Source organism: Meles meles, chromosome 11 (assembly GCF_922984935.1).
Source record: "Meles meles chromosome 11, mMelMel3.1 paternal haplotype, whole genome shotgun sequence".
NCBI classification, from domain to species: domain Eukaryota; kingdom Metazoa; phylum Chordata; class Mammalia; order Carnivora; family Mustelidae; genus Meles; species Meles meles.
The window spans coordinates 1,531,384-1,557,574 of NC_060076.1; the positions used below are offsets into that span (position 1 = coordinate 1,531,384).

General features: G+C 59.0%; 1 protein-coding gene across 3 annotated transcripts in view; it reads left to right on the plus strand.

Moving 5' to 3' along the window:
• Window positions 1-26,191, plus strand: part of NACC2 (NACC family member 2) — a 64,121-nt gene that overhangs the window by 12,951 nt on the left and 24,979 nt on the right. Inside the window, exons 2-3 of one of the 3 annotated variants that reach the window (XM_046023856.1) lie at window positions 1,291-1,402; window positions 25,223-26,170. In XM_046023856.1, coding sequence (XP_045879812.1) covers window positions 25,285-26,170 — 886 coding nt within the window. In that variant the 5' untranslated portion in view covers window positions 1,291-1,402; window positions 25,223-25,284. Of the gene's footprint in view, window positions 1-1,290; window positions 1,403-23,348; window positions 23,958-25,222; window positions 26,171-26,191 lie in introns of those variants that run through there. The other 2 variants (XM_046023855.1, XM_046023854.1) reach the window with 2 other exon arrangements.

Here is a 26,191-nt window from a genome sequence, read left to right on the forward strand (position 1 = left end):
CAGTGCGGTGGGCTGACTCGGGGAGCGCTGGCCACGCAGCTTTCCCTGGACGGAGCCCCACAGGGCGGCGGAGGGCGGGCGGGCCCCATGGCCGCGAGTGGGACTCTGCTGTGCATGGACCCAGCCTCCGCCTTTGTCCCAGAGGCCATGCTGCTTCCCCCCTTTCTTGCTTGAGGGGCAGCGGAGGCAGGAGGGGCAGGCCAGGTGTCCCTTGTCCAAGCTGTACCTTGACGTCACGGGCTGGGAGCCAGGGAGCCGGGCCCACCCGAGGGTGTCCTGGGCAGCCTGGGGTCTGCGGTCTCTGCCCCACCGCAGCCGAGCCGCTGTGAGGCGTCCCCCTGTGAGAAGCCAGACGGCCACACTGGTGGCTGGTTCCATGGGGAGCTGGCTGGCTGGCCTGGCCCCGCATCCCCACAGGCTCCTTGTGGCCCTTGGCCCTCACTGTGGCTCCTTGTGGTTCCTCGTGGTTGGTCTCGTCCAGGAGGAATGCCCAGACGTTCGAGTGGGTGGTTTTCAGGTTCTCTGCCCTAAACTGAGCGTGCACTTTGTTTTAAGAAGCCACGATTGAAGTCAAATTAACATATTTACCTTCAGTGCTCCCAGGGGAACCATCAGGGACCGGGGAGGTGCGGCAGCGGCGGGCACAGTGACGGTGGCTGGCGGCGGCGGCGGTGGCGGCGGGGACGGGTGCGGGTCCTATGCTGGCCCCTGGACTCCCCACCGCGTCGTGACGTCTCTTGCGTACCTGCCCCCGGAGGAGGTGGCGACCGACTGCGCCCTGGCCCCCCATGCCTGGGCCCTTGTCCCACTTGGTCTGTGGCACTGGGCTGGGTCCCTCTGTCCCATATAGCCTCGGTGGCTTGTGGCCCAGGAGCACTTAGTCCTGGAGTCCTTTCTGGACCAGGAGGCCTGATGTCTGCTCTCAAGATGCAGGTCCTGTTCCTGGGCCACCGAGCCCGTCCCTTCCCAGCTCAGACCCACGGTTTCCCGGTCTGTAAGAGCGGGATGGGGTGTCGCTCTGGAGCTTGGGTAGAAAAGCCAGCAGGACCTGGACATTGCGGCCACAGGCAGTAAGACCGGGATCCTCGAGCCCCATATGTCAGCTTTCCCCGGGGGACATGGAGTTCTGGGGTCTTGGGAGTTTGGCTGAGGGGGTGGCCATCCTGGGGAGCCCCCCGCAGCTGCAGTGCAGGGTGGGGGTCTGGGGACACAGCCTCTGAGCCCCCAACAGTAATTTTGGAAAACGCGTGCATTGACTGCTGAGATAACTTGCAGAAATGTTCTTCGCAGAAGCGGGAATGCAGTGACATCACGTACCGATTTCCTGCCCTGAAAGGCTCGGTGTGGGGCGTGGAGTGCGCCGCGCTGTCCCCCACCCTGCGGCGCTCACCTGCTCTGTTCGGTACGGACGACGCACAGAAACCGCCACGGATCCCGAGTGCGGACTTGGATCCGTTCCTCCGCAGCTGACACAGCTGGGTGTGCGGGTGTGCGGGGGGAGGGGAGAGTCCGGGTTGGAGCACCCTCCCGGACCCTTGTCCCTGCAACCCGCCTGCCAGCCCGCCGAGCTCCCGGCACCTGGATGGGTTTGCTGGTGTTGAGTCTCCGGTGAGGGCGTGGGGTGCGGCTCCCTTCGCTCTGCGCCCCGGCCGTCACCACGTCCCCGTGGGCACCTGTTGTCCTGGGCGTGCTTGTTGGACAAGTGTCCCTTGGGGACTCCCCCCGCCCCGTCTTCAGCAGCTGATTTGTTGTGGGCTCTGGGGTTGGTCCTGCTTGGGGGTGCTGGCAGGCAGCCTCTCCTGGGGCATGGGGGGTGCAGGTAGGTGCCCCCCCCCAGGCCTTGCTCCGTCTCCCCGGTGACTAACCCTACCCTGCCTTCTGTTTGGTGCCTTCGGATGTCCCACCCCCGGTGTCTGGTCTTGGCTCCCCCCTTCCTGCTGACCGGCTTGTGGAGTTCTTGAGACGTTCTGATCGCGAGTCCTTGGCTTTACAGGTCCGACACGTGTCTCTTCCTCCTCGTCGGTCCTGTCTCCACGCCAGTCTTTCGAATTCACGATTTCTCTGCAAGGCGGTTCACCAGCCTCTTCCTTAATGGCTGGAGCTGTGTGTCCTGCTTGGGGCCTTTTTGCCAAAACCCACGTTTTTCTTCTGTGCCTGACGTTTGACTCTCGCACCTTTCACACAGAGGTTTGACGGATTATTGAAAAATTTTAATGGTGAAATAGACATGACATAAAATTTATCATTTTAAGCATTTCTAAGTGCACAGTCCGGGGGCGTCAGCCCGTTCACACCGTTGGGCACCGTCCCTCCGTCCATCCCCAGAACGTGGCCGTCTGCTCACGCTGGACTCTGTCCTGTTAGACGTTGACCCCCGCCCCCGCCCGGTGTCTGTGGGTCCGACTCCTCCAGGGCCTCCTGGGAGTCGATCCTTCGGGATCTGTCTCTCTGTGCCGGGCGGACCTCGCTGGGGACCCCGTCCTCCTCGTTCATCCGCGGTGTGGCCGGTGTCCGGATTTCCTTCCTTTTTAAGCCTGAATTATGTTCCGTGGTGTGGACGGGAAAGCTGGTTCAAAGAGCATTTGAGGAACTGAGTATTTATAGTCACTGAAGGAAGAAAGCTGGGGTCCGGCTGTTCGGTTAGTTACGAAATTGCTTAATGTCCCCAAGGACAAGAAAGCCAGAGCCTTCAGGGTTCCCTTTGCTCCTGGACAGAAATCATCATTTGTGTCTCTTTCAGGCACAAGTCTAAGAACCGACACCACATGGTCTGGGGCGTAACAGACGTCAGACAGCAGGTCAGGCGGGGATCTGAAACGATCTCTGCATGAGGCCGTCCTGGGTGGGCCTGTGACCCTTCCCCCTGCTGCACGGGAACGGCACACAGTTAACCCTCCGCTGCCTTTCCCAGCTTCGGAAAGTTCTTAGCGGGATCCTCTTGTGCTCCTGAAAGATCTCCAAATACAGTTCTATTTATTTGTTTTTTAAACTTAAAAAAAAGATGTATTTTATTTATTTGACAGAGATCACAAGTAGGCAGAGAGGCAGGCAGAGAGAGAGGGGGAAGAGAGGGGGAAGCAGGCTCCCTGTGGAGCAGAGAGCCCGATGCGGGGCTCGATCCCAAGACCCTGGGACCATGACCTGAGCCGAAGGCAGAGGCTGTAATCTATCGAGTCACCCAGGCGCCTCCAAATACAGTTTCAAAAGGCGTGGTTGGCTGCGTTCCGTCGGATCCATTGCACGGGGCGGCAGGGGCCCCGGTGGGTGCAGCTGGCAGCCGCAAGGCCCAGGTGCCGGGCACCTGCGAGCCCCAGCAGCCTCGATGACGGCAGGGGACCCTTGTGCTCTCCTCGCTCACCCCTGCAGAGCCCGGGAGCCTGTTGGTGTTCCGGAGACCCGCCTGGGCCTCGAGGTCAGCCTGTGCAGTCGCCTGGTCCAGCTCGTCAGGTGCGAGGGGGGCGGGCTCTGCAGGGCACCGCACGTGGCTCGGGAAAGGGCGAGCGGCCCCGGAAACGAGGAGCAGCCCAGGAAGGGCATTGGCTTCTGAGTTTGAGACTGGGGAGAAGGCACTCGCGCAGGGCACCGCGTTCCCATGGGACTGTCCCCACACATGGACAGAAGAGGGGCTCGGGGCTGCTCTCCGCAGGGAGGGAGGGCTTTCGGGCCCAGGATTTCAGGACCAACTCTCAGGTTCCGCGTCACCCTCCCCGTGGTCGGTGTAGGCCTTGGTCTGCGGCCCATGTCCCCGTGGACGGAGAGGCAGCTGGACGCCAGGTCCCCTTCTTAGAGGCGGCCAACGTGGCACACCTCTTCCTGGGTCACCCGCTCCCGGCCAGCGACTTCCGCGGAGTAGAAGCCCCCGCCGATGAGCACGCAGGCCCGTTCCTCTCCCTGGGACCCTGCAGCGCCAGCGGGACGGATGGGAAGGCCTGCACGTGGCTGGGGTGTGACGGCAGTGAGGCAGTGCCCCGGCCGGAGCTCCTGGAGGGCCACGCGGGAGGACTGTGCCCAGGAGCGCGCTGGCTGCAGGGCAGGCGGGGAGGTGGTTTGGAGGCTCGGGCGCAGCGAAGTTTCCTTACAAAGGCGCTCGTCATTTCTAAGATCACTTAGGATTATTCGATCCACGACACCCAGCCAGAGCCAGGCGCTGTCCCGCTCCGTAGAGCGTGGGTCTCCCCTGACGACACGGATTTTGTCTCCTCTGAATCAGGGCCTTAAGTGACGCAGCTGGACCTCCCCCCACGTGACACCCAGACCCTCTTCTGTTGTTCCCATGAGCCTCTGTCTGCCATGTGTGGTTTGGGGCCCATGGGTGCTCCCGCTGCGTCCGAGCCTTTATTCATTCATTTATTTATTTTTTAAAGTGTGCATAAATATTTTCTAAAGATTGTATTTATTTGTCAGAGAGAGAGAGAAAGAGGGAGCGCACAAGCGGGCAGAGAGGCAGGCGGTGGGGGGGGGAGTAGGCTCCCGCTGAGCAGAGAGCCTGATGTGGGCCTCAATCCCAGGACCCTGAGATCATCACCCTCTCTGAAGGCAGAGGCTTAATGACTGAGCCACTGGGGCTGCCTGAGAGAGAAGAACTTTAAGTTTAAAAAAAAAAACAGTCAAGATCTCGCCACGGTGGGGTGGGGGGGGGGGAGGACACGCCTGGGTGGCTCAGTGGGTTGAGCCTCTGCTTGCAGCTCGGGTCATGATCTCAGGGTCCTGGGATCGAGCCCCGCATCGGGCTCTCTGCTCAGTGAGGAGCCTGCCCCGCCCCCCACCTGCCTCTCTGCCTGCTTGTGATCTCTCTCTGTCAAATAAATAAATAAAATCTTGGGGGGAAAAAAAGTGTCAACATGGTCCATGCAGAACGGCCAGAGCTGCTCGGAGATTGGGGCTCCGCCGTGGGGGCTGCGGGTGAGGCGCAGCGGCATCCTGCCGGGGGCGGACGCCGTCGTTGGTGCAGCCCTGCGGCCGGGCTCACGGAAGTGCGATGCTGGGCAGCCCACGACTCCCAGCACCTTAGAAAAAATTCTGTTCTGTGATAATCCACCAGGACAGAGCAAACTTGCCAAACTTTTAGTATTCCGTGCCTTCTTTTCAGTGGCTGCTGACGGGCATCACGAAGCAAGGGAAAGAAAGGTCACCTCCCGCCGACCTCCTCCCGTGCCCCGTTTATCCGTTTGAAGCATTTTGTCCTCTGTCCCTTTCACACTCTGGAACAAGCAGACGTCTGACGTAGGATGACACGCCTCTTCTCCCCCGACAACAGAAGCCCCCGCTCAGTGTCCTTGCATCCGCATCTGGGCCCATGGTGTCCCGTGCTCTGACGCTTTCAGACTCAGTGACTTCCTTCTCTCTGGCAAAGGGACTGCGGTGAGCCGTGGACCTGCCCGTCGTGCACCGTGTCCCAGCACTGGTCCCAGCACCGGGAGCCCCTCCAGCGTGCGAGCGTGCGTGTGCAGGCAGACACACACACACACACACACACACACACACACAGAGACACACACACACACACACACACACACACACACACACACACACACACCCCGTCCCAGTGCCTTTCCCACCTCATCAGAGTGGCCAGGAACGAGCCCATCGCACCTGCGGTGAGTGAGGTCAGCCGAAACACCTGCTTCCTGGTCGCTGTCTCGGTCGTGCGGAGCTGGCTGGACACGGCTGGATGGTATGGACGAGTGGTGCTCCGAGGTGTGGAAGGGAGCAATGACTCTGGAATCCTATTTTATGCTGACACCCCAAAAACCAACACAGTTGCTTTTTTTTTTTTTCTTTTAAACTTTGTGTTTTGAGATGTTCCTAGATTGACGTGCCGTTGGGAATGGTCAGAACAGAGAAACAAGGATGTTGTGTAACCCTGTATGGGAATGTTATCTGATCACAAAAAGGAGTGGGTGAATTTTACGGTATATGGATCGGATCTGGCTGACCATCCCCAGGAGTCGCACGGGATCCCTCCAGCCCCGGTCCTGTTAGCCTCTGGCGGCGACCACCGCGGTCTCTCCGGTCAGCCATCCGTCTTCCATCCTCACCGGCATTTGGTGGTTTGGTCGTGTGTCTCGTGGCGGCATTCATGTGCGTTTCCGGTTGGCTGTGAAACCTTCCGCGCGCTTGTCTGAGGTCTGTGTGTCCCGTGCTCTGAAATGTCTCCGTGTCTTCAGCCGATGTTTAGGCGGACTGTGTTTTCCTGTCGAGATGTGTAGCCTGTGTACTAACCCTTGGTGGCGTATGAGCCCGTGCTGGGTCTTTTCATCTTCCTAACGGTCTTTGGCTGAGCAAAAGTTTAAAATTTTGATAAAGCCAAGTTTACGAGTTTTTGCTGTGTCTAGCCCTAGATTCTGGAGTTCCTCCCCTGTCCCTTTTTCTCGTTTTCGGTCACATGCAGATCTCAGTCCATTTTGGATTAGTTTCGTACATGGTGTGAAGTCAGGGTTCATCTGGTCTGCCTCTGGGTGTGCACTTGGCCCCGCACCATTTGCTAAAAAGGCTAGCTGTCCCTCACTGACTTCGCTTTTGCATCTTTGTCAAGGGTTCGTTGGGCTTCTTCCTGGGTCGTCTTCAGGGTTCTCCTGTTCCCTGATCTCTCTCTGTCTCGCACTGTCTCTGTCTATCTCGCACTGTCTTCGTTAGTGTAGCTGTCTGGTAAGCCCTGAAATCAGGCGGCCTGGTTCCTCCCACTGAATTCTTCTTAGAAATTGTCTTAGGGGGGTGCCTGAGTGGCTCAGTGGGTTAAGCCTCTGCCTTTGGCTCAGGTCATGATCCCAGGGTCCTGGGATTGAGCTCCGCATCGGGCTCTCTGCTCAGCGGGAAGCCTGCTTCCTCCTCTCTCTCTCTCTGCCTGCCTCTCCAACTACTTGAGATCTCTGTCTGTCAAATAAATAAAAAAAAACAAAAAGAAAGAAATTGTCTTAGGTCTCTTGGGGGCTCTTGGGGGGCTCAGTTGGTTAAGTGTGTGACTTCAGCTCAGGGCATGATCACGGGGTCCTAGGATCGAGTCCTGCATCAGGCTCCCTGCTCAGTCGGGAGCCTGCTTCTCCCTCTCTCTCTGTCCCTACACCTCCCCCTTGCATCCCTGTACCTCTCCCTGCTTGTACTCGCTCTCTCTCATATAAATAAGTAAAATCTTTAAAAAATTTAGTTCCTTTGCCTTTTCAGATAACGTTTTGGGTTAATCTTGTCTATTTCTATGAAAAAATGTGCTGGAGGCTTGGTGGGATGTCGTTAAACCTGTATTATCAATCTGGGGAGAACTCTTTGGGGGAGAATCTTTCCATCCATGAATATGGTATAGCTCTCTGTTTACTCAGATGTAGGTTTCTTCCATCGGCGTTTTGAGGTTTTCGGCATATGAGTCCTGTACATCTTTTGTTTTTATTTACATGTCGTGTTTTTTAAAAACTCTACTCCCTACATGGGGCTGGAACTTAGAACCCCGAGATCAAGTGTCGTATGTTCTACCGATGGAGCCAGCCAGGCACCCGTTACATGTAGATTTTTTGGAATGATCATAGGTTAGTATTGTATTTTTAATTTTTGGAAATTAATAGTATATAGAAATATAATTGTTTATGTTTTATCTTGTAACCCTGATAAAGCCACTTACTAGTTCTAGGAGTTTTTTTGGTGGATTCCCTGGGATTTTCTATGTAGACAATCCAGCCATCAGCAAATAGGGACAGCTTTATTTCTTCCTCTCCAATCTGTGTATATTTTCTTGCTGTATTGTGCTGTGTTAAGAGTAGTGAGGGCAGATATCCTTGCCATGTTCTCCATCTTAAGGAGAAAGCACCAACTGTAGGATTTTTGTAGATTCTCTTCTGTTAAGTTGAGGAAGTTCTCTGAGAGTTTTTATCACGGGTGGATGTTGAATATTGTCAAATACTTCTTCTGCATTGAATGTTATGTTCATGTGATAGTGGGTTACATTGACTGATTCTAGAATATTGAATCAGCCTTGCATCCATCCCTGGAATAAATCCCACTTGATCATGGTATATAACTTTTTAAATATATTACTGAATTCTGTTTGTTCATATTTTGTTAAGGATTTTGCATCTATATCATGAGGAACATTGGTTTGCAGTTTTCTGTCTTTGTGCCATCTTTGTCTGGTCTTGGTATCAGGGTAATACTCATTTCATAAATGAATTGGGAAGTGTTCCTTCCTTCCTTTTCTATTTTCTGAAAAGATTGTGTACCAGTAGCGTTAATTTATCTTTTGATGTTTGGTGGAATTCCCCAGGGAAACTGTCTGGCCTTAGAGATTTCTTTTTTTGACAATTTTTAAAATTACAGATTCATTTTTCTTAATAGTTAGAAGGCTATTCAAATGTTGTGTTCCATGTTAGGTGAATTGTGGTAGGTTTTTATCCTCTTAGGAACTGGTTATTTAATTTATGGTGTTGGGTTTATGTGTGTGAAATTGTCATTATTCTTTTTACGTTTGTGGGGTCTGTAGTGATATCCCATTTCATTCCTGATACCGGTAATTAATCTGTCTTCTCTCTCTCTTTTTCTTTGTCGGTCATGTGGGAGGGTTGTCAATTTCATTGACCTTTTAAAAGAACCAACTCCTTGTTTCATTGATTTTTTTTTTTTATTTTCAATTTCGTTGATTTCTCTCTTATTATTTCCTCGGAGTTTATTTTGCTTATTATTCTAGGTTCTTGAGGAGAGAGCTTAGATTATTGATTGGAAATTTTCCCTTTTTTCTTTTTTTTTTTTTTTTTTTAAAGATTTTATTTATTTATTTGACAGACAGAGATCACAAGTAGGCCGAGAGGCAGACAGAGAGAAAGGAGGAAGCAGGCTCCCTGCTGAGCAGAGAGCCCGATGTGGGGCTCGACCCCAGGACCCTGGGATCATGACCCGAGTGAAAGGCAGAGGCTTTAACCCACTGAGCCACCCAGGCGCCCAAAATTTTCCCTTTTTTCTACTGCAAGCACGAGTGCGATACGTTTTCCTTTCAGCTCTGGATTGGTGTTCCACACATTCTGACAGGTTGTATCTCCTCTTCACTTGACCTCTTGAGACTTCCTCCGACACGTGGGTGACTTTGAGGTACAGGTGTTGCTTCTTCCAGATGTCTGGAGATTTCCTTGTTAACGTTTCTGCTGATGCATTTCTTTTTCTTTTTCTTTATTTATTTTTAAAATATTTTATTTACTTATTTTACTGACAGAGATCACAAGTAGACAAAGAAGGAGGCGGGGGGTGAGGGAAGCAGGCTCCCCGCCGAGCAGAGAGCCCGACGTGGGGCTCGATCCCAGGACCCTGAGATCATGACCTGAGCTCAAGGCAGAGGCTTAACCCACTGAGCCACTCAGGTGCCCCGCCGATGCATTTCTAATTTGGTTTTATTGTGGGAGAACACACGGTGTGATTTTGGTTCTTTTAAATTTCTTGAGATTTGTTTCTTGGCCCAGGATATTGCTCGTCATGGTGTAGGTTCCACAGACACTTGAAAAGAGTGTGTATTGTGCTGTTGTTGGGTGGGCGGCTCTGTGACGTGCTCATCCTGTTAGTTGACTTTGGTTCTCTGTGCCTTTGCTGATCTGCTATCTAGGACTGTCTGTTGTTGAGAGAGGGTTGTTGAAGTCCCCAGAAATAATCATGTATTTGTGTTTCTTTTTTAGCTGTTCTGTTGTCTGTACACATTAAGGATCTTTGTGCCTTCTGGGTGGATTAACCCTTTGATCCTTGTGAATTGTCTTTCTTTGTCTCTGATGATTTTCTTTGCTGAAATCTACTTTATTTGATATAGCAACCCGTTTTCTTTTGACTATTTTTGCATGGTTTATCTTTTCCAGTCTTTTTCTTTTCAAATGGCCTGTATCATGTTTGAAAGTGAGTTTCTTGTAGACAGCATATAACTGGATCTTGTTTTTCCATTATTCTGCCAATCTCTGTCTTTTAATTGGTATAATTATGCCATTTTTATTTGATAGAATTACTAATATGCCAGGGCTTAAGTCCACCATTTGACTTTTTGACACGTTTGTTTTGTCCTTTTGTTTGTTTCTCTGTGCCCCCTAGACATTAAAATTCCGTTTTGATGTATCTGTGATGTTTTTCTTTTCAGAAGATAGCTTTATTAAGATATAATTCACATACCATACACTTAACCATAAGGTACACAATCCAGTGTTTACTCAGAGTTATGTGACCATCATCACAGTCAATTTTAGAACATTTTCATCAATGCAGAAAGAAACCCTACACCTTTTAGCTGTCACTCCTATTCCCTCTTTTCCTCCCTGATCTTTTGCCACTTCTGGCTCTAGGCAACCACTGATTTGTTTGTTTGTTTTAATTTTATTTTTTTAAAAGATTTTATTTATTTATTTGACAGAGATCACAAGCAGGCAGAGAGGCAGGCAGAGAGAGGAGGAATCAGGCTCCCTGCTGAGCAGAGAGCCCGATGTGGGGCTCGATCCTCAGACTTGAGATCATGACCTGAGTCGAAGGCAGAGGCTTTAACCCACTGAGCCACCCAGGCGCCATAGCCCTGTTTTGTTTTTTAAAGATTTTACTTACTTGGCAGTGTACCAGCAGGGGGAGTGGCAGAGGGAGAAGTAGGCTCCCGGCCAAGCAGAGAGCCTGATGAGGGACTCGATCCCAGGACCCTGGGATCATGACCCGAACTGAAGGCAGAGGCTTAACTGACAGGCATCCCCACTGACCTGTTTTATGTCTATAAGTTGCCTGTTCAAGACATTCATATAGATGGAACCATATAATAACGTAGTCCTTCATGGCTTTTTGTACTTAGCGTGATGTTTTGGGGGTTCATGTTCACGCAGCACGTATCACTACTTCATTCCTCTTTGTGGACGAATAATACTCCATCGGGTGGCGGTGCCACATCGAGAGTTTATCCACGCATTGGTTGGTGGACCTTTGGGCTGTTTCCACCTTCCGGCGATTGCGAGTGACGCTGCTATTCATATACCGGTTTTTGCACGGACTTTTGTTGTAATTTCTCTCGGTCATACCTAGGAGTGGGGCTGGGTACAGCATACGGCAGCTCCATGCTTCACCTTCTGAGGAGCTTCCAGATTGTTCTCCAGATTTGGCTGCACCCATTTCCGTTCCCGTCACATCCTCACCAACACCGTTCATCTGTCTTTCTGACGATAGCCATTCAGCTGGTGTGAAGGGTGCCCTCGTTACAGTTTTGATTTGCGTTTCCCTGATGGTTCGTGATGTGGAGCATCTTTTCACATGCGTGTTGGACATTCGTGTGTCTTCTTTGGGAAATGTTACCGATGCTTGGCCCATTTTTAAATTGGGTTGTCCTTTTATTATTGAGTTGTTGGGGTTCTTCCTATAGTCTAGATACAGATTTCTTATCAGAAGTACGATTCCAGATATCCCCTCCCATTCTTTGTCTTTTCAGTTTCTCGATGGCGTCCTTGGATGCACAAAAGTTTTTAAACTTAATGAAGTCGAGTTTATCTGGTTTTCTTGTGTTGTTGTGCTTCTGGGCTCTTATCTCAGAATCCGTTGCCTGACCCAGGGTTACAGAGATTTACCCTGCATGTTCTCTCAAGAGTCCTATAGTTTTAGCTCTTACATTCTGATCTTTGATTTGTTCTAAGTTAATGTTTGTATGGTGTGAGGTGAGGACCCAACTTCATTTTTTTTTTTTTTTAAGATTTTTTATTTGACAGAGAAAGAGAAAGCACAAGCAGGGGGAGCAGCAGGGAGAGGGAGAGGGAGAAGCAGGCTCCCCACTGAGCAGGGAGCCCAACACGGGGCTCGATCCCAGGACCCCGGGACCATGACCCCAGCTGAAGGTGGACGCCCAACTGACTGAGCCACCCGGCGCCCCTCCGACTTCATTCTCTTGCATGTGGATGTCCAGTTTTCCCAGGACCATATTTTGAAAAGACTATTCTTTTCTTATTGAATGGTCTTGGCCCCCTTGTTGTCGGATTCTGGACTCTCCCTTTCACTCCACTGATCTGTGGGTACGTCCTCATGTCGGTACCACACTGTTTGGATTACGGTAGCTTCATAGTAAGCCTTGAAATTGGGAGGTGTGAGTGCTCCAACTTTGTTCTTTTTGAATAATCTTTTGGCTGTTCTGGGTTTCTTTTATTTCCATATGAATTTTAAGATGGGTTTGTTAATTTCTGTGACGAGATCCGCCGGGATTTTGGTGAGGATCACACTGAATCTGTGGGTCGTTTTGGGGGGCACTGCCACCTTAACAGACGTTAGCTCTTCCAGTCCCTGGGGTGTCTTCTCGCTTCTTTAGAGCTTCAGTTTCTTTTGACAGGATTCTGCAGTTTTTAAAGTGTAAGTTTTTACACTACTGTTAAATTTATCCCCAAGTATTTTATGTTTTTTGATCTTATAAGTGGGATTATTTACTAAATTCGTGTTCAGATTGTTCCTAGTGTGTAGACATTGTTTTTGAGTTTTTTGTACTGATCTGTCTTGTAACCTTGCTGGATTTGTTTATCAGCCCTAGTAGTTTTTGGTTGCTTCCTTAGAATTTTCTGTTTCAAGATCATGTCCTCTACAAATAGAGATAGTTTTACTTTTTTCTTTCAAACGGTTTTTATTTCATTTCGTGCCCAGCGGCCTCTGCTAGACCCTGCCCTCCAGCGTTGACCTCCTTGTGCTCCGCCACACCCTCGCCGAAGCAGCCATTCTTCTAATGAGTGTGGTATCGGTTGTGGGTTTTCCCGTATGCGCTGTCTTCAGGCTGACGGCATCTCCCCGATTCCCACTTCGCCGAGTGTCTTTCTGTTGCTCATGAGCCCCGTGTCTGTGGATGACAGGTGTTCGAATGACCTGACAGACTTCAGAGCCCCACTCCAGGACCCCATCTTCCCGGAACTGGAAGTCTAACACAGTGTTGATTCCAGTTTTTGCATCCGTTTGAATCATTTAGTAGAGTTGACAATAAGTTTTCTATTTCTTTGTGGTCTCGAGCATAGTGTTAGAGTAATGCCACCTTCTCTGGTTGGTCAACAAGGAGTTTGGAAATAAGGGGAAATAAGGACTTTGGGAAATTCAGATTAGCCACTTTCCTCGTGAGAAAACACATCCAGATCTTGAACAAAATGCGTGCTGGATTTTTAAGTCAAAGAAAAGACATCAGCGCCCCCACCCCACCCCCTCAAGGTATCAGACGGTCTGATTTGTTAAGGATTGTGGGGATTCGGAGTTTTATAGGGAAATAACTTTTCGAACTGGTTGATTCTCTGAAAAGGGTCCCCTCCCCCTTAAATGCTAGCTCATTTACATTTGAGGTTCCTTTTCTTTATGTTTGGCGAATTCTAAAGGTTTTAGATTTATAAAATTGTTTACTATCTACTAATGTGGGAGGAAGACACAACTCTTTCTTTAAGAGACTCTGTAAGTCATGAACACCCATCAGAGTTAGGAAAAATCCCAGCCTGGTGTGCGAAGGGGCTCATCTCGGGTCTAGACACAGAGAACCTGCAGTGTTAACCACGGGTCAGAAGTAAACAGAGAGCAGCTCACCTTTCCTTGTCTGACAAGAGAGAGCGGTTTCTCGCTGCCGTGGACCTGAGCTGTGGCCTTGAGTGATGAACAGACATGACGGGCAGCTCAGATGAGACCCCTCGTCCGCCCCGCACAGTCTCATCATGCTCAGACCAGGAAGCCAGACCTCAGGCACCTCTGCCTCCACCCGCTCACTGGCTCACAGCTCTGGGGGCGCCTCTGGACGGGCAGCCCGGACTAGCCTCAGTCCTGGTGACCGCTCCTCCCTGGTCCTTGCCCTGGAGAAAGGACGTGGCCCGAACCCCGAGTGACACAGGATTCAGGGGGGCAGACCCACGAGGCCAACAACCAGAGATGAAATGGTCTTGGAGGAAGAAAGGAACTGCAGAAGCAGAAAGATAGCTTGGGCTCCCTCTGGGAGATGGGGGGGCTCAGCGCTGTCCCCGCAGGCGAGGCCACTGGTGGCTGTGTTTTATAAGGTATGAATGAGAGTCGGGGGCCGGTACAGCACTGCGGAGGTGTGTTGCCCCTGGGGGAGGGGCGTGCAGGGCCGGAGGCTGCCTGGGAGGCAGGCACGGGGCGAGCAGGTGGTCTCCTTACCCCATAGGTTAGTGTCCTGCAGAGCAAAACCCCTCATCCTTGGGGCTGTCTTTTCCTGTAGGGAGAGAGCTTTGCGTCTTTCCTGGACAGAAACGAACGTGCTGGTGTGTAACTTGACGGAGCCTAGCGGGGCAGTGAGTCGGAGGGTGTCCTCCCAGATGGTGGTCATCTTGGAGCCGTCTTGGGGGAGGCCCTGCTTCCCCGTGATGGCGAGGGGACATCTGCTTCACCTCCAAGTGTTTGGTCATTCTCGGAACAGCGTACCAGCCATCGGGACCTGATGCTTATCTCCTGAGCCGCTCCCCTCCCCTGCTGGCCTGCCTGCTCGGAGCCTCGCGGCCCTTTCCGACCTGGTGGTCTCGGGTGTCTCCATGGGGCGACCCGCTGGCTCCAGGTGCCACACGGGTCTCGGGCGGGCAGAGGGCAGCGTGTCCCCACCATCCACCGTTCCCCATCCTGCCGCTCTAGGGTCCTTCCTCTGCGGTCTTGGAGCTTCCCTGGCCCTCCAGCTTCTTCCGTGGGGCTGAATTCCCAGCTGTCCCCTCAGTGGCCAGGGCCCCCCAGGGAGAAGGCCAGACCTGGGAAGCCTCGTGTCCTGCAGGACCAGGCCAAGCCTCGTCGTGGAGCGGGTGTCCACTGTGGGTTCGAGGGGCTGGAGGTGGCCTGTGGCCAGGCCGGTGCTGCTGGGACAGCAGGAGCCCTGACCCATCCGCTCTACCCTTGACAGGCAGGGAGTTGGTGGCCGCGGCCGCCCCAACCTCCATGGGATTCCAGGGCCGCCCCCCAGCCCCTGAGCGGGGCCGCCTCCGTGCTAGAACGTGGTACCGGCGGGCCTCGTCCCGACTCTGACATCCAGGATGAGTAGCGTGATCTGGGGAGCGGGTGTGTTGCACGCGCATGCGCACCTGTCCCCACCTCCTCTGCCCCCTTCCGCCTGTGCAGACCCCATCCACAGGCCCTCGGGCAGCGTTCGGGTCCAGGAGGGCTTCGGTATGCGGGGGAGGTCGCGGTGAAGGTGCCGGACCATAGCCGGGTTCCCACGGCTGGACGCCCAGATAGCCGCTGCCGGGCAGGGGGATGAGCCGGGCAGGGCCGGGGCCCCGGAGTCCGGAGGGTGGTGAGGCCAGGCCTCTGGGCCCTGAGGGTCTCCGGGGAGCGTGGTGCCCACCCAGCAGCGTCCTCCGTGGTCTCGCAGGCGTGTCCCGTTGCTGTTTGGTCCTGTGTGTCGACTTCCGTCCTCGAGGTGTGATGGGCCTGTGGGTAGGGGTGGGCCGGGCCTCAGCCTGGGGGCCCAGCGGGCATGGCTGACCCTCGGGGACAGCACAGAAGGCCTTTCACCCCCTTGGGTTGGCTGGCCAGCCCGTGCGGGGGTCCAGCCCCTCCCAGGGGTCCTGCCCTTCCCGGTGTGAGCACTGAGGCCTCCGTTCCCGGACACACCGGCCGGCTCGGCAGCCGTCTGTGCCGCCGCTTCTGTGAGGTCTGGGTGTCTGCAGCCCCAGCTGCCGGCTTGCCACGGGAGCCACGAGACACAGGGGGTGGGGACTGATGTGAGCCCGGATGGGAGGGGAGCGAGGTCCTGCCCACGGCCCTGGCGCTACGCAGCATTCCCCGGGCTGTAAAGTTTGGTATTTATGGTCTTTACTTTTCATATCAGTAATTACCTTTTATGGCCCCGGCTTTGAGCCGCGGCCCAAGCCTCTGATCGTGGGTGGAGCGCAGGCCCCCCCACCCCCCGCCCCCACGCAGCAAGACGCGTCCGCCTCGCACGAGGGCTCGGGGAGACCCGGGGTTTGTGGTTTCCAGCCTCACACTGCAGCACGATCCCAATTACGTGCGGCTTTTATCCGGCCCCCAGGATTCTTAGTGCATTATCCGTATTTCCTTTAATTTGTGGGATTTCTAGTAAATGGGCTTAAAAATAGGTCTGGGCGTGATGCCAGGCAGATGCGGGCAGCAGGCATCTCTGTGTCTTCTCTGAAGGCAGCGTGGGGCAACCCCTGTGTCACTTGGGCCCGTGCCTCCCACGGGTCCCCCGAGGTAGTCCTGCCACCGCACCCAGGAGGAGCCGGGCTGCGCCAGCCCCAGCATCCTGCTCCTGGACAGGGCTGGCTCTGGGCTGCGGCTGGGGGCCAGGACGGGGCCGGGCTGTGCAGCGAGCTGGTGCCTGGGCTGCTCAGGAGGCAGAGCCGGGGGCTTTTGGGGTGTGGGTGAGGGGTGGTGCCGGCCGGGCGGAGGTTTCTCTGTGTTCCCCGGCTGGCCGCTTTGCCCCGGGGCTGCGCACGTGCCCGCTGCAGCCCGGCCGCGGGGACCGGAGGTCTGCCCCTCAGTGCCGCCTACTGGGTCCTGGATGCCCCTTTGGTGTCCACCCATGAAGGTGGGCCCTGTGTTGGGCCTTGAACAGCTGGTGTGGCCTCTGTCCCCCTCCCTGGCCCAGACCCTCCTGTTCTCTAGGCCTCTGTGCCGCGTCTCCCCGCAGACGGAGGCTGGGCCCAGACGGCAGAGCCGAAGCCCACCCAGAGCGGGCGCCTCCTCGGGACTCGAAGACCCGCTGGGCCATCCCCGGCCCTTCAGTAGCTCAGCGCTGGGGCCGGGGTTCCATCCCCCAAGTGGGCGTCACCCCAGGGGTGGCACCTGTCTGGCTCTGTGCTCTGCCGGGCCAGCTGAGCAGGCAGGAGGGCCAGAGTGTCCAGGGGTTAAACACGGGGACAGGGTGATGGAGACAGCCCCGACCCACAGGGTACACCCTCATGGGCCTCGGGGGCCTCCGTGAGCCGGGCGGCCACGTCAGGTGGGTAGCTGGGGGTCCTCGGGCAGGGAAGAAGGCGCGTGGCTGGGAACCCCTTAGGGAGAAGCTGAGGCAGCCTGGCCGGCCCGGGGGGTGCCCCTGGGCTTCTGCAGGCCTCTCCCAACCCCACACTTGTCTCCCACTTTACAGCCAGCAAGGCTTAGGTTGGCCGGGGAGAGGCTGGGGACAGTGCTGCCCAGCCCTAGGTCAGGGGGGCCACCGTCACCAGTGGGCAGCTTGCCTGGAGCCCCCAGGTGGGGGCTGCTGCGTCGTGGCCCCCCGGCTCTGCGTATCACACCCCCCCGTGGCTGATTTAGTATTTCTGTGTCGGTCTGATTTACATTAGGTTTTTAAGCATAATTAGAAATGCGGGGAGCTTTGTGTCTTACCTCGACTATTTATGGCACGATATGCAGATGAGGAAGGGCTATGAATATTAACGGACGGGGGTGGGGGCCGGTGCTCCGCTGAGTCCCTGTGGGTGAGGGGTTGGTGACCGGCCCCAGGCGGCACCCGGCCTCCGCCCGCCGGGGACCCCCACCCAGCCCCCCAGCTGCTCTGGGACCCTCCTCACCTCCCCCCACGGGCCAGCGGCCGGGAGAGCGCCCCGTGGGCTGAGGATGGGGTCCAGCTCCGGGGGCCTGGCCAGCTCAGGCTGGGCAGCCCCCAAGTGTCCCCGGGGCCAGAGGTGCAAGGGGGGCCCCGTGTCAGCCAATAAGGGAGGAGGCGGCCCGTCCGCAGGCGCGTGGAGCTGCTTTTTAAGTTACTAAACTATGCCCGAGGGACACGCTCTTCCCGCTTATGTCACTGAAATTACAAACACGGCGAGGGAGATCGTGGGCTCCGTTCAAAACACGGCTTCCTTTTCCGGAAGCCTTCCGCAGCCGCCCTGGGGCCCGTGTGCGCCGGCCCGAGGGACCGTGCACGCCGTGCTCTTGGCCCCCAACCCCGCACCCACGCAGAAGTCAAAACACCGGAGAGGGCGAGGGCTGGTGGCGGGCGGTGGCTCGGCGGAAGGAGCCCAGTGGAGCCGGGCTCGCTGGGCCGCACCCGCCACTGGACCGCACCCGTGTCAGAGCCCGCGCCGTGGACGCCTGTCGAGAGGCAGGACCCGCGGTCTCGACCGAGGGGTGTCTTCCCAGCCTGAGCCCAGCCCCCTGGCCCTGCCAAGTGGCTCTGGTGGCCGTTGGTGGCCTGCCCGGCGCCCCGGGTCCTCGGGCGTGTGCTGTCTCTCTGAGCACCAGCCCCGTGTCTGTGGCTCTCTCCTTGGGGGGGCAAGGGGGAAGGATTGATAAGCACATGTTTGAATTTGCAGATTCTGGCTTGCTGCCCTTTTCTGTTGGGGAAAAAAAATGGTTCCAGGCAAACGTGTGTTAAAACTGGCTCTGAGGCTTGATGCTGTCCAGGCTGTGGTCTGAGACGGAGGCTGAGCTTTCCAGGGGCCTGTGTGCCCCTTGCCCTGGGGGCCAAGTTGCCCCTCTGTGGCGGAGCTGGTCTGCCCTCTCTCTCCACCACGGACGCCTGCCCCGGCTGGGTGCGGGTGCGGGAAGCTGGAGAGGGGCGGGTCCCGGCCGCCGGGCCTGTGCAGGGTCACAGTGGGTGCCGCGGTCCCCTCGTCTCCGCACCCACCCGGAGAGCAGGGGCTGGGACGCAGGTGCAGCTGGCTGAGCGCACAGTGGGTGTGTGGGGGGCCTGTGCGGGACTGGCTCCTGGCTGCGGAGACCCCACCCCGGGGGCCTGCTTCTGCTCGCCCCCGTCCGGGAGGGGTGACAACGGGCCCTTCCATTAGCGAGGCCGAGGCTGCGCAGCCTGGTTTTATGATGTACTAAAAGTTTAATGCAAACCTGAGGCCTAAGCTGGCTGGGGCCTCGCCCGGTCTGGGGGCACCCGGCCCGCCCCGAGCTGGGCAGCGGTGAGGAGAACCAGAGAGCTGGCCCGTCGACCCCAGAGGGGACTGCGTCCCCCCCTGCTCCCGCAGGCCTGAACCAAGCCCGCACTGTCAGCTGGAACGCTGAGGCCAGGGTTCCGCGGGCCCCCGGGCCTCCATCCAAAGTGAGCTGGCCTCCCCGCCGACCCCTCCTCACCCTCCTCGCTGCCCTGCCCTGCTTGTGCTCATCACTGTCTCCGAGGAGCACCTGCACTCGGAGGATGCGCCCTTGTGGCTGGCTGCTCCCAGAATGGGGGGGCGCCGCGGGGCAGGGAGGCAGGGATGGGTTCCACTTGTCCTGGTGTGCCTGCCTGCCTCCCTCCCCGCCGCCGTGCACGGGCCCCCGTTTGCGCAGGCCCGGGTCTCTTACGAGATGGGAAAAGTTAAACCCTGCGCGATGATTGTATTTAATGCCAATTACCTTGCCTCTCCTCTCCTCTCTGGTGGTGATCCTGAAAAAGATAGACGGTACATTCCTCTGCTGTGGGTGAGGGGGCTCCTTGGGATGGAGGGCAGGGCCGGGAGGGTGAGGGGTGGCGGGCCGGGGTCCTGTAGGGCTTTTGAGGACGTCTGGCCAGGACCTACCTGCAGACCTTGGGGCTGTGTCTCGGTGGGGGCCTGGGTAGGAGGCCCCTCCTCTTGGACTGTCCATCCTCCTCTGGTCCTCCGGACCCCAAAGGGAAGTCCTTGGCGTGCTCCTGGCACCTGTTAGAGCCCAGTGTGGCTGGTCTCTGCCTGGCCACACCCCAAGAATCCGTACCCTACCTGCATCCTCCCTAGGGCCTCGGGCCTGTCGGGGGGCCTGTTGGGCCTGTCGGGGGGCCTGTCTGGGAGCCTGTCTGCAGCTCTGGGGACCCGTGGCCCACCCGCTTCTCCGCACGCTCCTTCCCTCGTCCACCATCCACCGGCAGGCGGCGCTGCGCTTGGGGGGCTGGGAGGGGCTTTGGTTGACGACTGTGACCCCAGGTCCTAGATCCTGGCTCTCCCTGAGGGAGGGGTGTGTGAGAGGAGACCCCCCCCCATTACTCATGTTTCCTCATTCTGGGGGAGGTCTGCATGGGGTGGGGGCCCCTGGGGCTGGCTCAGCTGCAGGGCCTGGACTCTGGCTCTGGGATTTCCCAAAGTGGGTTCCATTCTGCAGGGCGTCATGAGGGGGGAGGGTTCAGTGGCACAGTGGTTTTAAAGATGGCCAGAACGATTGGAGAGATCTGGTGTTCCCGGCTCTTCAGAACCTTCCAGATGCCCGCGGGCGTAGTGACTCCTGCTGTTGGGGGTACCGAATGCGCGTTGCTTGGGAAGCAGGGAGATGGGGAAACTGAGGCATAGAAGGGGCAGGTGTTCTTGGTAGAGCTGGGCCCCGCCGCACAGGGAAGAGTGGGGGGGACCCCGCTGCCCTCAGCCCTCTCAGGTCCCGGGGCCCTCCTCTCTGGCCACCGTGCGCCGGTCGGCTGCGGCCTGTCCTGCTTTCAGGGTTCTGGGCACGTAAACCAAGCCTTTATTTTATTCTTTTCTCCTAAAGTTCAGCTTTGTTTGCATCCCAGCCAGGGCTTCTAAGAAAGAATCTAACACCAGCGGCCCGGGGCTCGTGGGGGGGTGCCGGGCTGTGGGGCAGCAGCTCCGGCCTGCAGGTGGCTTGAGGACACACAGGCAACACCTCCACGGGCCTCTCTCCCCAGAGACCAGAAGGCCTCATCACCTTCCCAGGGAACAATGGGCCGGCTCTGGCGCCTGCCGTCCTGGGCTCGGGGCTGGGGGCGGGGAGGGCGGTGGAGGGGGAGACACCCACCTCCACTGCCGCCTCCCCTCCAGGTCACAGCGGGTCTGCGTCCTCGCGGTGCCGTTTGCTAACACCCTCCGCCCTGTGGTGACCGTCCAGGGTAACCCTGGCCCCCACTTCCCAGACGAGCTTCCCAGGTGGGGCCCCATTTGCTTGAGGCCGCGGGACAAGGACACAGCATGGTCGGGCGGGGCTGGCACAGGGGCTTGTCGTCCTGCTGGGACCCGAGATTCCAGCCCTGCTGACCAGGCAGGACCTGCCGTGTGAAGGGACTGGCTCTGAGGGCCTCACGCTGTCCCTTGCTCTCAGTCGTGCACCTGGTCACTGTCCTGCCCGGCCCCAGGCAGTTGGGACCCTCTAGGAACTGGTGCCCGGTGCTGGCCTCTGTCCGCCCCTGCCAGCCTGGGGCCCCCCCCTCAGCACCAGAGCCCTGGTCTGGCCCAGGGGAGCCTCCCTGGCTTTCCGGGAGATTCCTGGCAGCGGGAGCTGCGGGTCTGTGAAGGGGCCACGCGGGGGGCTCCCTCCCGGGCGTGCCCAGCATTGGCTAAACAAACATCCACCAGGCACTGAGCAGGTCCCCTTGGCCTCGCTCAGCTCGAGAGCGGCACCTGACAGGCTTCTCTGAGGAGGTGACGAAGAGGCAGAGTCCTGAAGTAGGCAGGTCTGTGTCAGGGAGTACGGCTGTGTCCTGGGGCCCAGGGGCCTGAGTCCTGCCCCCAGGCCAAGGTTGGCCCCCCCTCCCCTCCCCTCCCCTCCCCTCCCCTCCCCAGCAGGGGTTCTACCCGGTTTTTGGCCTCTGGGTGTCCTGTTTCCCCAGGTCTGCTCTGCCTGTGGCCTAGTGGGCCTTCCTTTGTGGCTAGGTGGCATGTGGGGAGGGGGGCTGTGTCCCCACTCCCCACCTCATCTGGGGGCCGTTGGGCCTCTCCTGGGCCCCAGGAGAAGGAGCCTGTACCCAGTCTGGAGCCTGACAGGGCTTCTCGTTGGGGCTTCCCTGGGTCGGTCCTTCTGGGTCTGGATCAAGCGGGCTGGCAAGGCCGCCCCCCACAGCCCCCACCCTGGGGTTGTGCGGACTCGAGCATCCACGTGAATGCCCGCTCGGGGCTGTTGGTGCCCAGGGTACCGAGTGGCCGTCCCCCAGGACCAGGGCAGTGGGGACCAGGCTGTGAGGGGCGTGTGGCCTGAAGCCCGCCCGGCCGCCAGACTTCATCTAGGTAGAGGCAAGGGGGGGCTGGGGTTTGTACTCGCTCAGTCATGGGGCGGGGGTGTGGGGGGCTGAGGGCTGGGCCCCCATGTCCCCCGGCTGGCCCCCGGGTCCCCAGAGCAGTGAGTGGGGACCGTTGCTGCCATCGCACGGCTTGTCGCCCTCCCCCCAGGGTAGGCCTCCGTGCCGTGCCGTGGGAGGCCCAGAGCTGCCCGGGGGTGCTTCCCCACACCTGGATTTCTCCCTGTGCTGCCTTGTGAATGGGGAGGCACCAGATGGCCCTTTCTTTCTCCGGATGCCACTGGCCTGTGGGAGCGCTGCTGCCCACCACCCCCTGCCGGCCCCTCCCGGCCGCGCCCACCAGGGTGTTGGGCTGGCAGCCCCCCCCCCCCCCACACCGCAGCCACCGCCAGCGTCATCCCTGCCCCTCTGCCCAGGACCACGGTTGGCAAGAGGGGACACCGAGGCTGGTGGGTTACAGGTGGTGTGAGCCCAGAACGGGACCGGCGGAGGCAACGCGCTCGACGCAGCCTTCCCTCCGGAGCGAGGCCGGGGAGCGGGGGCTGGGGGGAGGCCACGGGCCCTGCGTGGCAGCCTGGCCTCCTTCCCACCATCCCGTCCCATCCCGTCCCCTCCCATCACTGATGGTGACTTTGCCCACCTGTGGGGGATGGGGGTGCGGGGTTAGGTCCTGCCCATCTGCAAGGTCTGTGCCCCCCCCAACTGCACTCACAAGTCTTGACGAGATCCACCTCAGGGCTTGGGGGGCAGGGTGACTCCTGGGTGAGTGGGATGGGGGCTGGTCTGCCCTGTTTGGGGCTGCTGCCCCGGGGACCCCAGGGAGAGGGGAGGTGGAGCAGGGCACTGTGGGTCGCTGCGGGGCGCTGGGCCTCCTCTCCTCCTTCTTCACCTCCTTTCTCATCTTCTCACCTTCTCACCACCTCCACTCCCGGGGTCCCTGCCCTCATCCAGTTCCTGCCCTGTTCCACCCGCCCCCTCGCCCCCCATGCCCTCTGGTCCCCCTTGTCCCCGTGCCCTCATCCCCTTGTCCGCCCCATCCCCTTCCGTCCTCCGTGTCCCTCGACCCCCGCCCTCCATACCCATCACCCCCTTTGTCCTCCCGCCCTTCCTCCTCCTGCCCCTACCCCCTCGTCCCCCCATCCTGACATCCCTCTACCCCCTTGTCCCTCTACCAACTTGTCCCATGCCCTGCCTCCATCCCCCACATCCCCTACCCTCTTGTACCCCGTCCCCCTCCTCCTGTCCCGCCCCCTTCTCCCACCCTCTTGGTCCCCCATCCCCCCTGTTCTCCTTCGTCCCCCTTGTCCCCCATCCCCTGCGCCCCTGTCCCCCATTCTCCCACCCCTCCACCCCCTTGTTCCTTACCCAACTTGTGCCCTGTCCCCCTGCCTCCATCCCCCTCATCCCCCTCCCTCTTGTCCCCTGTCCCCCTGTGCCCGGTCCCCTTGTTGTCCTGCCCCCCTCCCCCACTCTCATGCCCCCAGCCCTGGTCCGCCCCGCCCCCGCCCGCCCTGGCGGAGTTGGCGGCTCTGACGGGGCCCGCAGACTGTTTGGAATAGTTTAAATGCTTTGACACTCGGTCGTCCTGGATGGCAGCGCGGCGGCTGACTGGGTAATTCGCATGCAGAGCTGCACCATAAATCTGGGCGCTCAGTTACCGTGGCACCGCGGAGCCCTCCGCGTACAGTACAGTATTTCTGCCATCTTTGTTTGCATTGCGGTGAGTCATCAAAGTCTGTCTTGTACCAACACCCGGAGCGTGCATTCCTGTGGCACCAGCACTCCACTGTTTTGAAAGCCGGGGCTGGAGCTGGCATTTACTGGGCTCCCAAATCAAAGGCGGCATTCATTCCGGAGAGCCGCCCGAATGTCCGTCTGCATCCGGCCGCTGCATTTAGATGCTGTGCGCTGCCCCGGGAGCCGGGCTGGGTGCAGCTGAGCTGCGGCCGAGCCCAGCGCCCAGACTCCCTGCCCTGCTCCCTCCCTCCTCCTCCTCCTCCTCCTCCTCCTCCTCCTCCTCCTCCTCCTCTCCCGGCTCCGCGCGCCCTCCCCACCCCAAGGGCTCCCGCTCCGTTTGCTGCATTCCCGGAGCAGCTGGCGAGCCTGCCCCTGCCAGGCTGAGCGGGCAGTGCCGGGCCCCCTGCGGCTGCCGCCCAAGGTAGGTCTCCCCCGCGGGCCGGTGCCACGGCCTGCCGGCAACTTCTCTGTGGCGGGGGCGCTGCGGGCCCTCCCCCAGCAGCCGCCCATCTGCCCAACTCCTGTCGCCGGGGTCTGGCGCTCCGCCCTCCCCTTGCCCCGGGCGCCTCCGCGGCCGCCTGCACTTTCCTCCCACGGGACAGAGCGGCCCTTTGTGCGGGCGCCGCTGTACGGAGTTGGGCCGGCGCCTCCTCCCCCGGCCGGCCGTCCCCAGCCCCCCCCACCCGTGAATCCGGCATCAGATCAATCAACCTCCCGGAGGTTGCCCCGTCCCCAGCCCCTGGGGCACCCGGCGAGCCCTTGCCGGCCCCTCCCCCGTCTCCCCCTGACCCCTTTAGTCACCTGGGCTGGGGCTGACCAGCCGGGATTGGCCGGTGTGGGGAGCCGGGGGACTGGGAGGGCGGGCAGGTGGGGCTGCGCCAGGCTCCCCAGTGGTGGTCCAGCTGTGGTGCGTCCCCGCGGTGCAGTGGCCTGGGGAGATGGTCCGGGGGAGGGGCGGCGGTGGCGCGCCTGACTTCCAGCTTCGGCTCACTTCCCTGGGCGCCCCACCCTGGCCCTCCTCGCAGGGGGACGTGGGCTCCCCCCTTGGGACCTCTGTGCGGCACCTCCAGGGGAAGAGGAGGAAAACAAATGAGAAACCAAAATACCCCCTTGCAGGACCCGCTTGGTTTGGGTTCCGGCCCCCCCAGGGGAAGGGCTGTGTGGGGCCCTTTGCTGCTAACTTTTTCCCGGGGAGAAGAGCTTGCAGACGGGACCCGCCGCCCTCACCCCTCCTAGCCTCCGTGGCTGGCTGTGCCCTGATCCGTGTTCTGTCCTCCCTGTCCTCTCTGTTCCCCCGGAGTGCAGGCCTCCTCTGCTGTCTGCTGTTCCTGACTTCTAAGACGGGGCGTTCCTGCCCGAGGGCTCTAGCGCTGTCCTGGGGGTGGGCTCTGGGAGCTGCACAAGGTGTCGGGGGCACCCCCCCGCTGGAATGTGGCTGTGCAGCTCTGAGTCCCGTGGGGTGCTGGCCCAGCCAGGGTCCCGCTTGTGAGGAGCTCTTCCCCAGGACCTCCCCTGGGCCCTCTGTCTGCTGGGGAGGGCCCTGCTGCAGGGCCTGGGGTGGGCAAGGAGGAGGGACGGGGGGGGTGGGGTGGGAGGGGTGGGAGGGGAGTTGTCGCGGGCCTGTTGGGGTGAGCCCTGGCTGTCCAGCAGCCTGACCAGGTGTCCCTGCGCCCTGTCTCCCTGCAGATGTGCCCCCCTCGGGCGCTCCCGCGCTGAGTGTGAGGCGAGCCCCCCCCCGCCGGCCCACCATGTCGCAGGTGCTGCACATCGAGATCCCCAACTTCGGGAACACCGTGCTCGGCTGCCTCAACGAGCAGCGCCTGCTGGGCCTCTACTGTGATGTGTCCATCGTGGTCAAAGGCCAGGCTTTCAAGGCCCACCGGGCCGTCCTGGCCGCCAGCAGCCTCTACTTCCGGGACCTGTTCAGCGGCAACAGCAAGAGCGCCTTCGAGCTGCCGGGCACCGTGCCGCCCGCCTGCTTCCAGCAGATCCTGTCCTTCTGCTACACGGGCAGGCTGACCATGGCGGCCAGCGAGCAGCTCGTGGTCATGTACACGGCCGGGTTCCTGCAGATCCAGCACATCGTGGAGCGCGGCACGGACCTCATGTTCAAGGTGAGCTCGCCCCACTGTGACTCACAGACCGCCATGATCGAGGACGCCAGCTCGGAGCCCCAGAGCCCCTGCACCCAGCTGCAGCCGGCCGCCCCCGCAGCCCCCCCCTACGTCGTGTCCCCCTCCGTGCCCATCCCGCTGCTGACCCGCGTGAAGCACGAAGCCACGGAGCTGCCGCCGGCCGCCGGCCCGGGCCTGGCCCCCAAGCGCCCGCTGGAGACGGGGCCCCGGGATGGCACGACGGTGGCGGCGGGCGCCACGGTGGCGGGCGCAGCCCCGCTCAAGCTGCCCCGGGTGTCCTACTACGGGGTGCCCAGCCTGGCCACCCTCATCCCCAGCATCCAGCAGGTGCCCTACTCCCAGGGAGAGCGGACCAGCCCGGGGGCCAGCAGCCTGCCCACCACGGACAGCCCCACCTCTTACCACAACGAGGAGGACGAGGAGGACGACGAGGCCTACGACACGATCGCGGAGGAGCAGTTTGGCCAGATGTACATCAAGGCCGCCGGCAGCTACGCAGGTACCACGCGGTGGGGGCCCG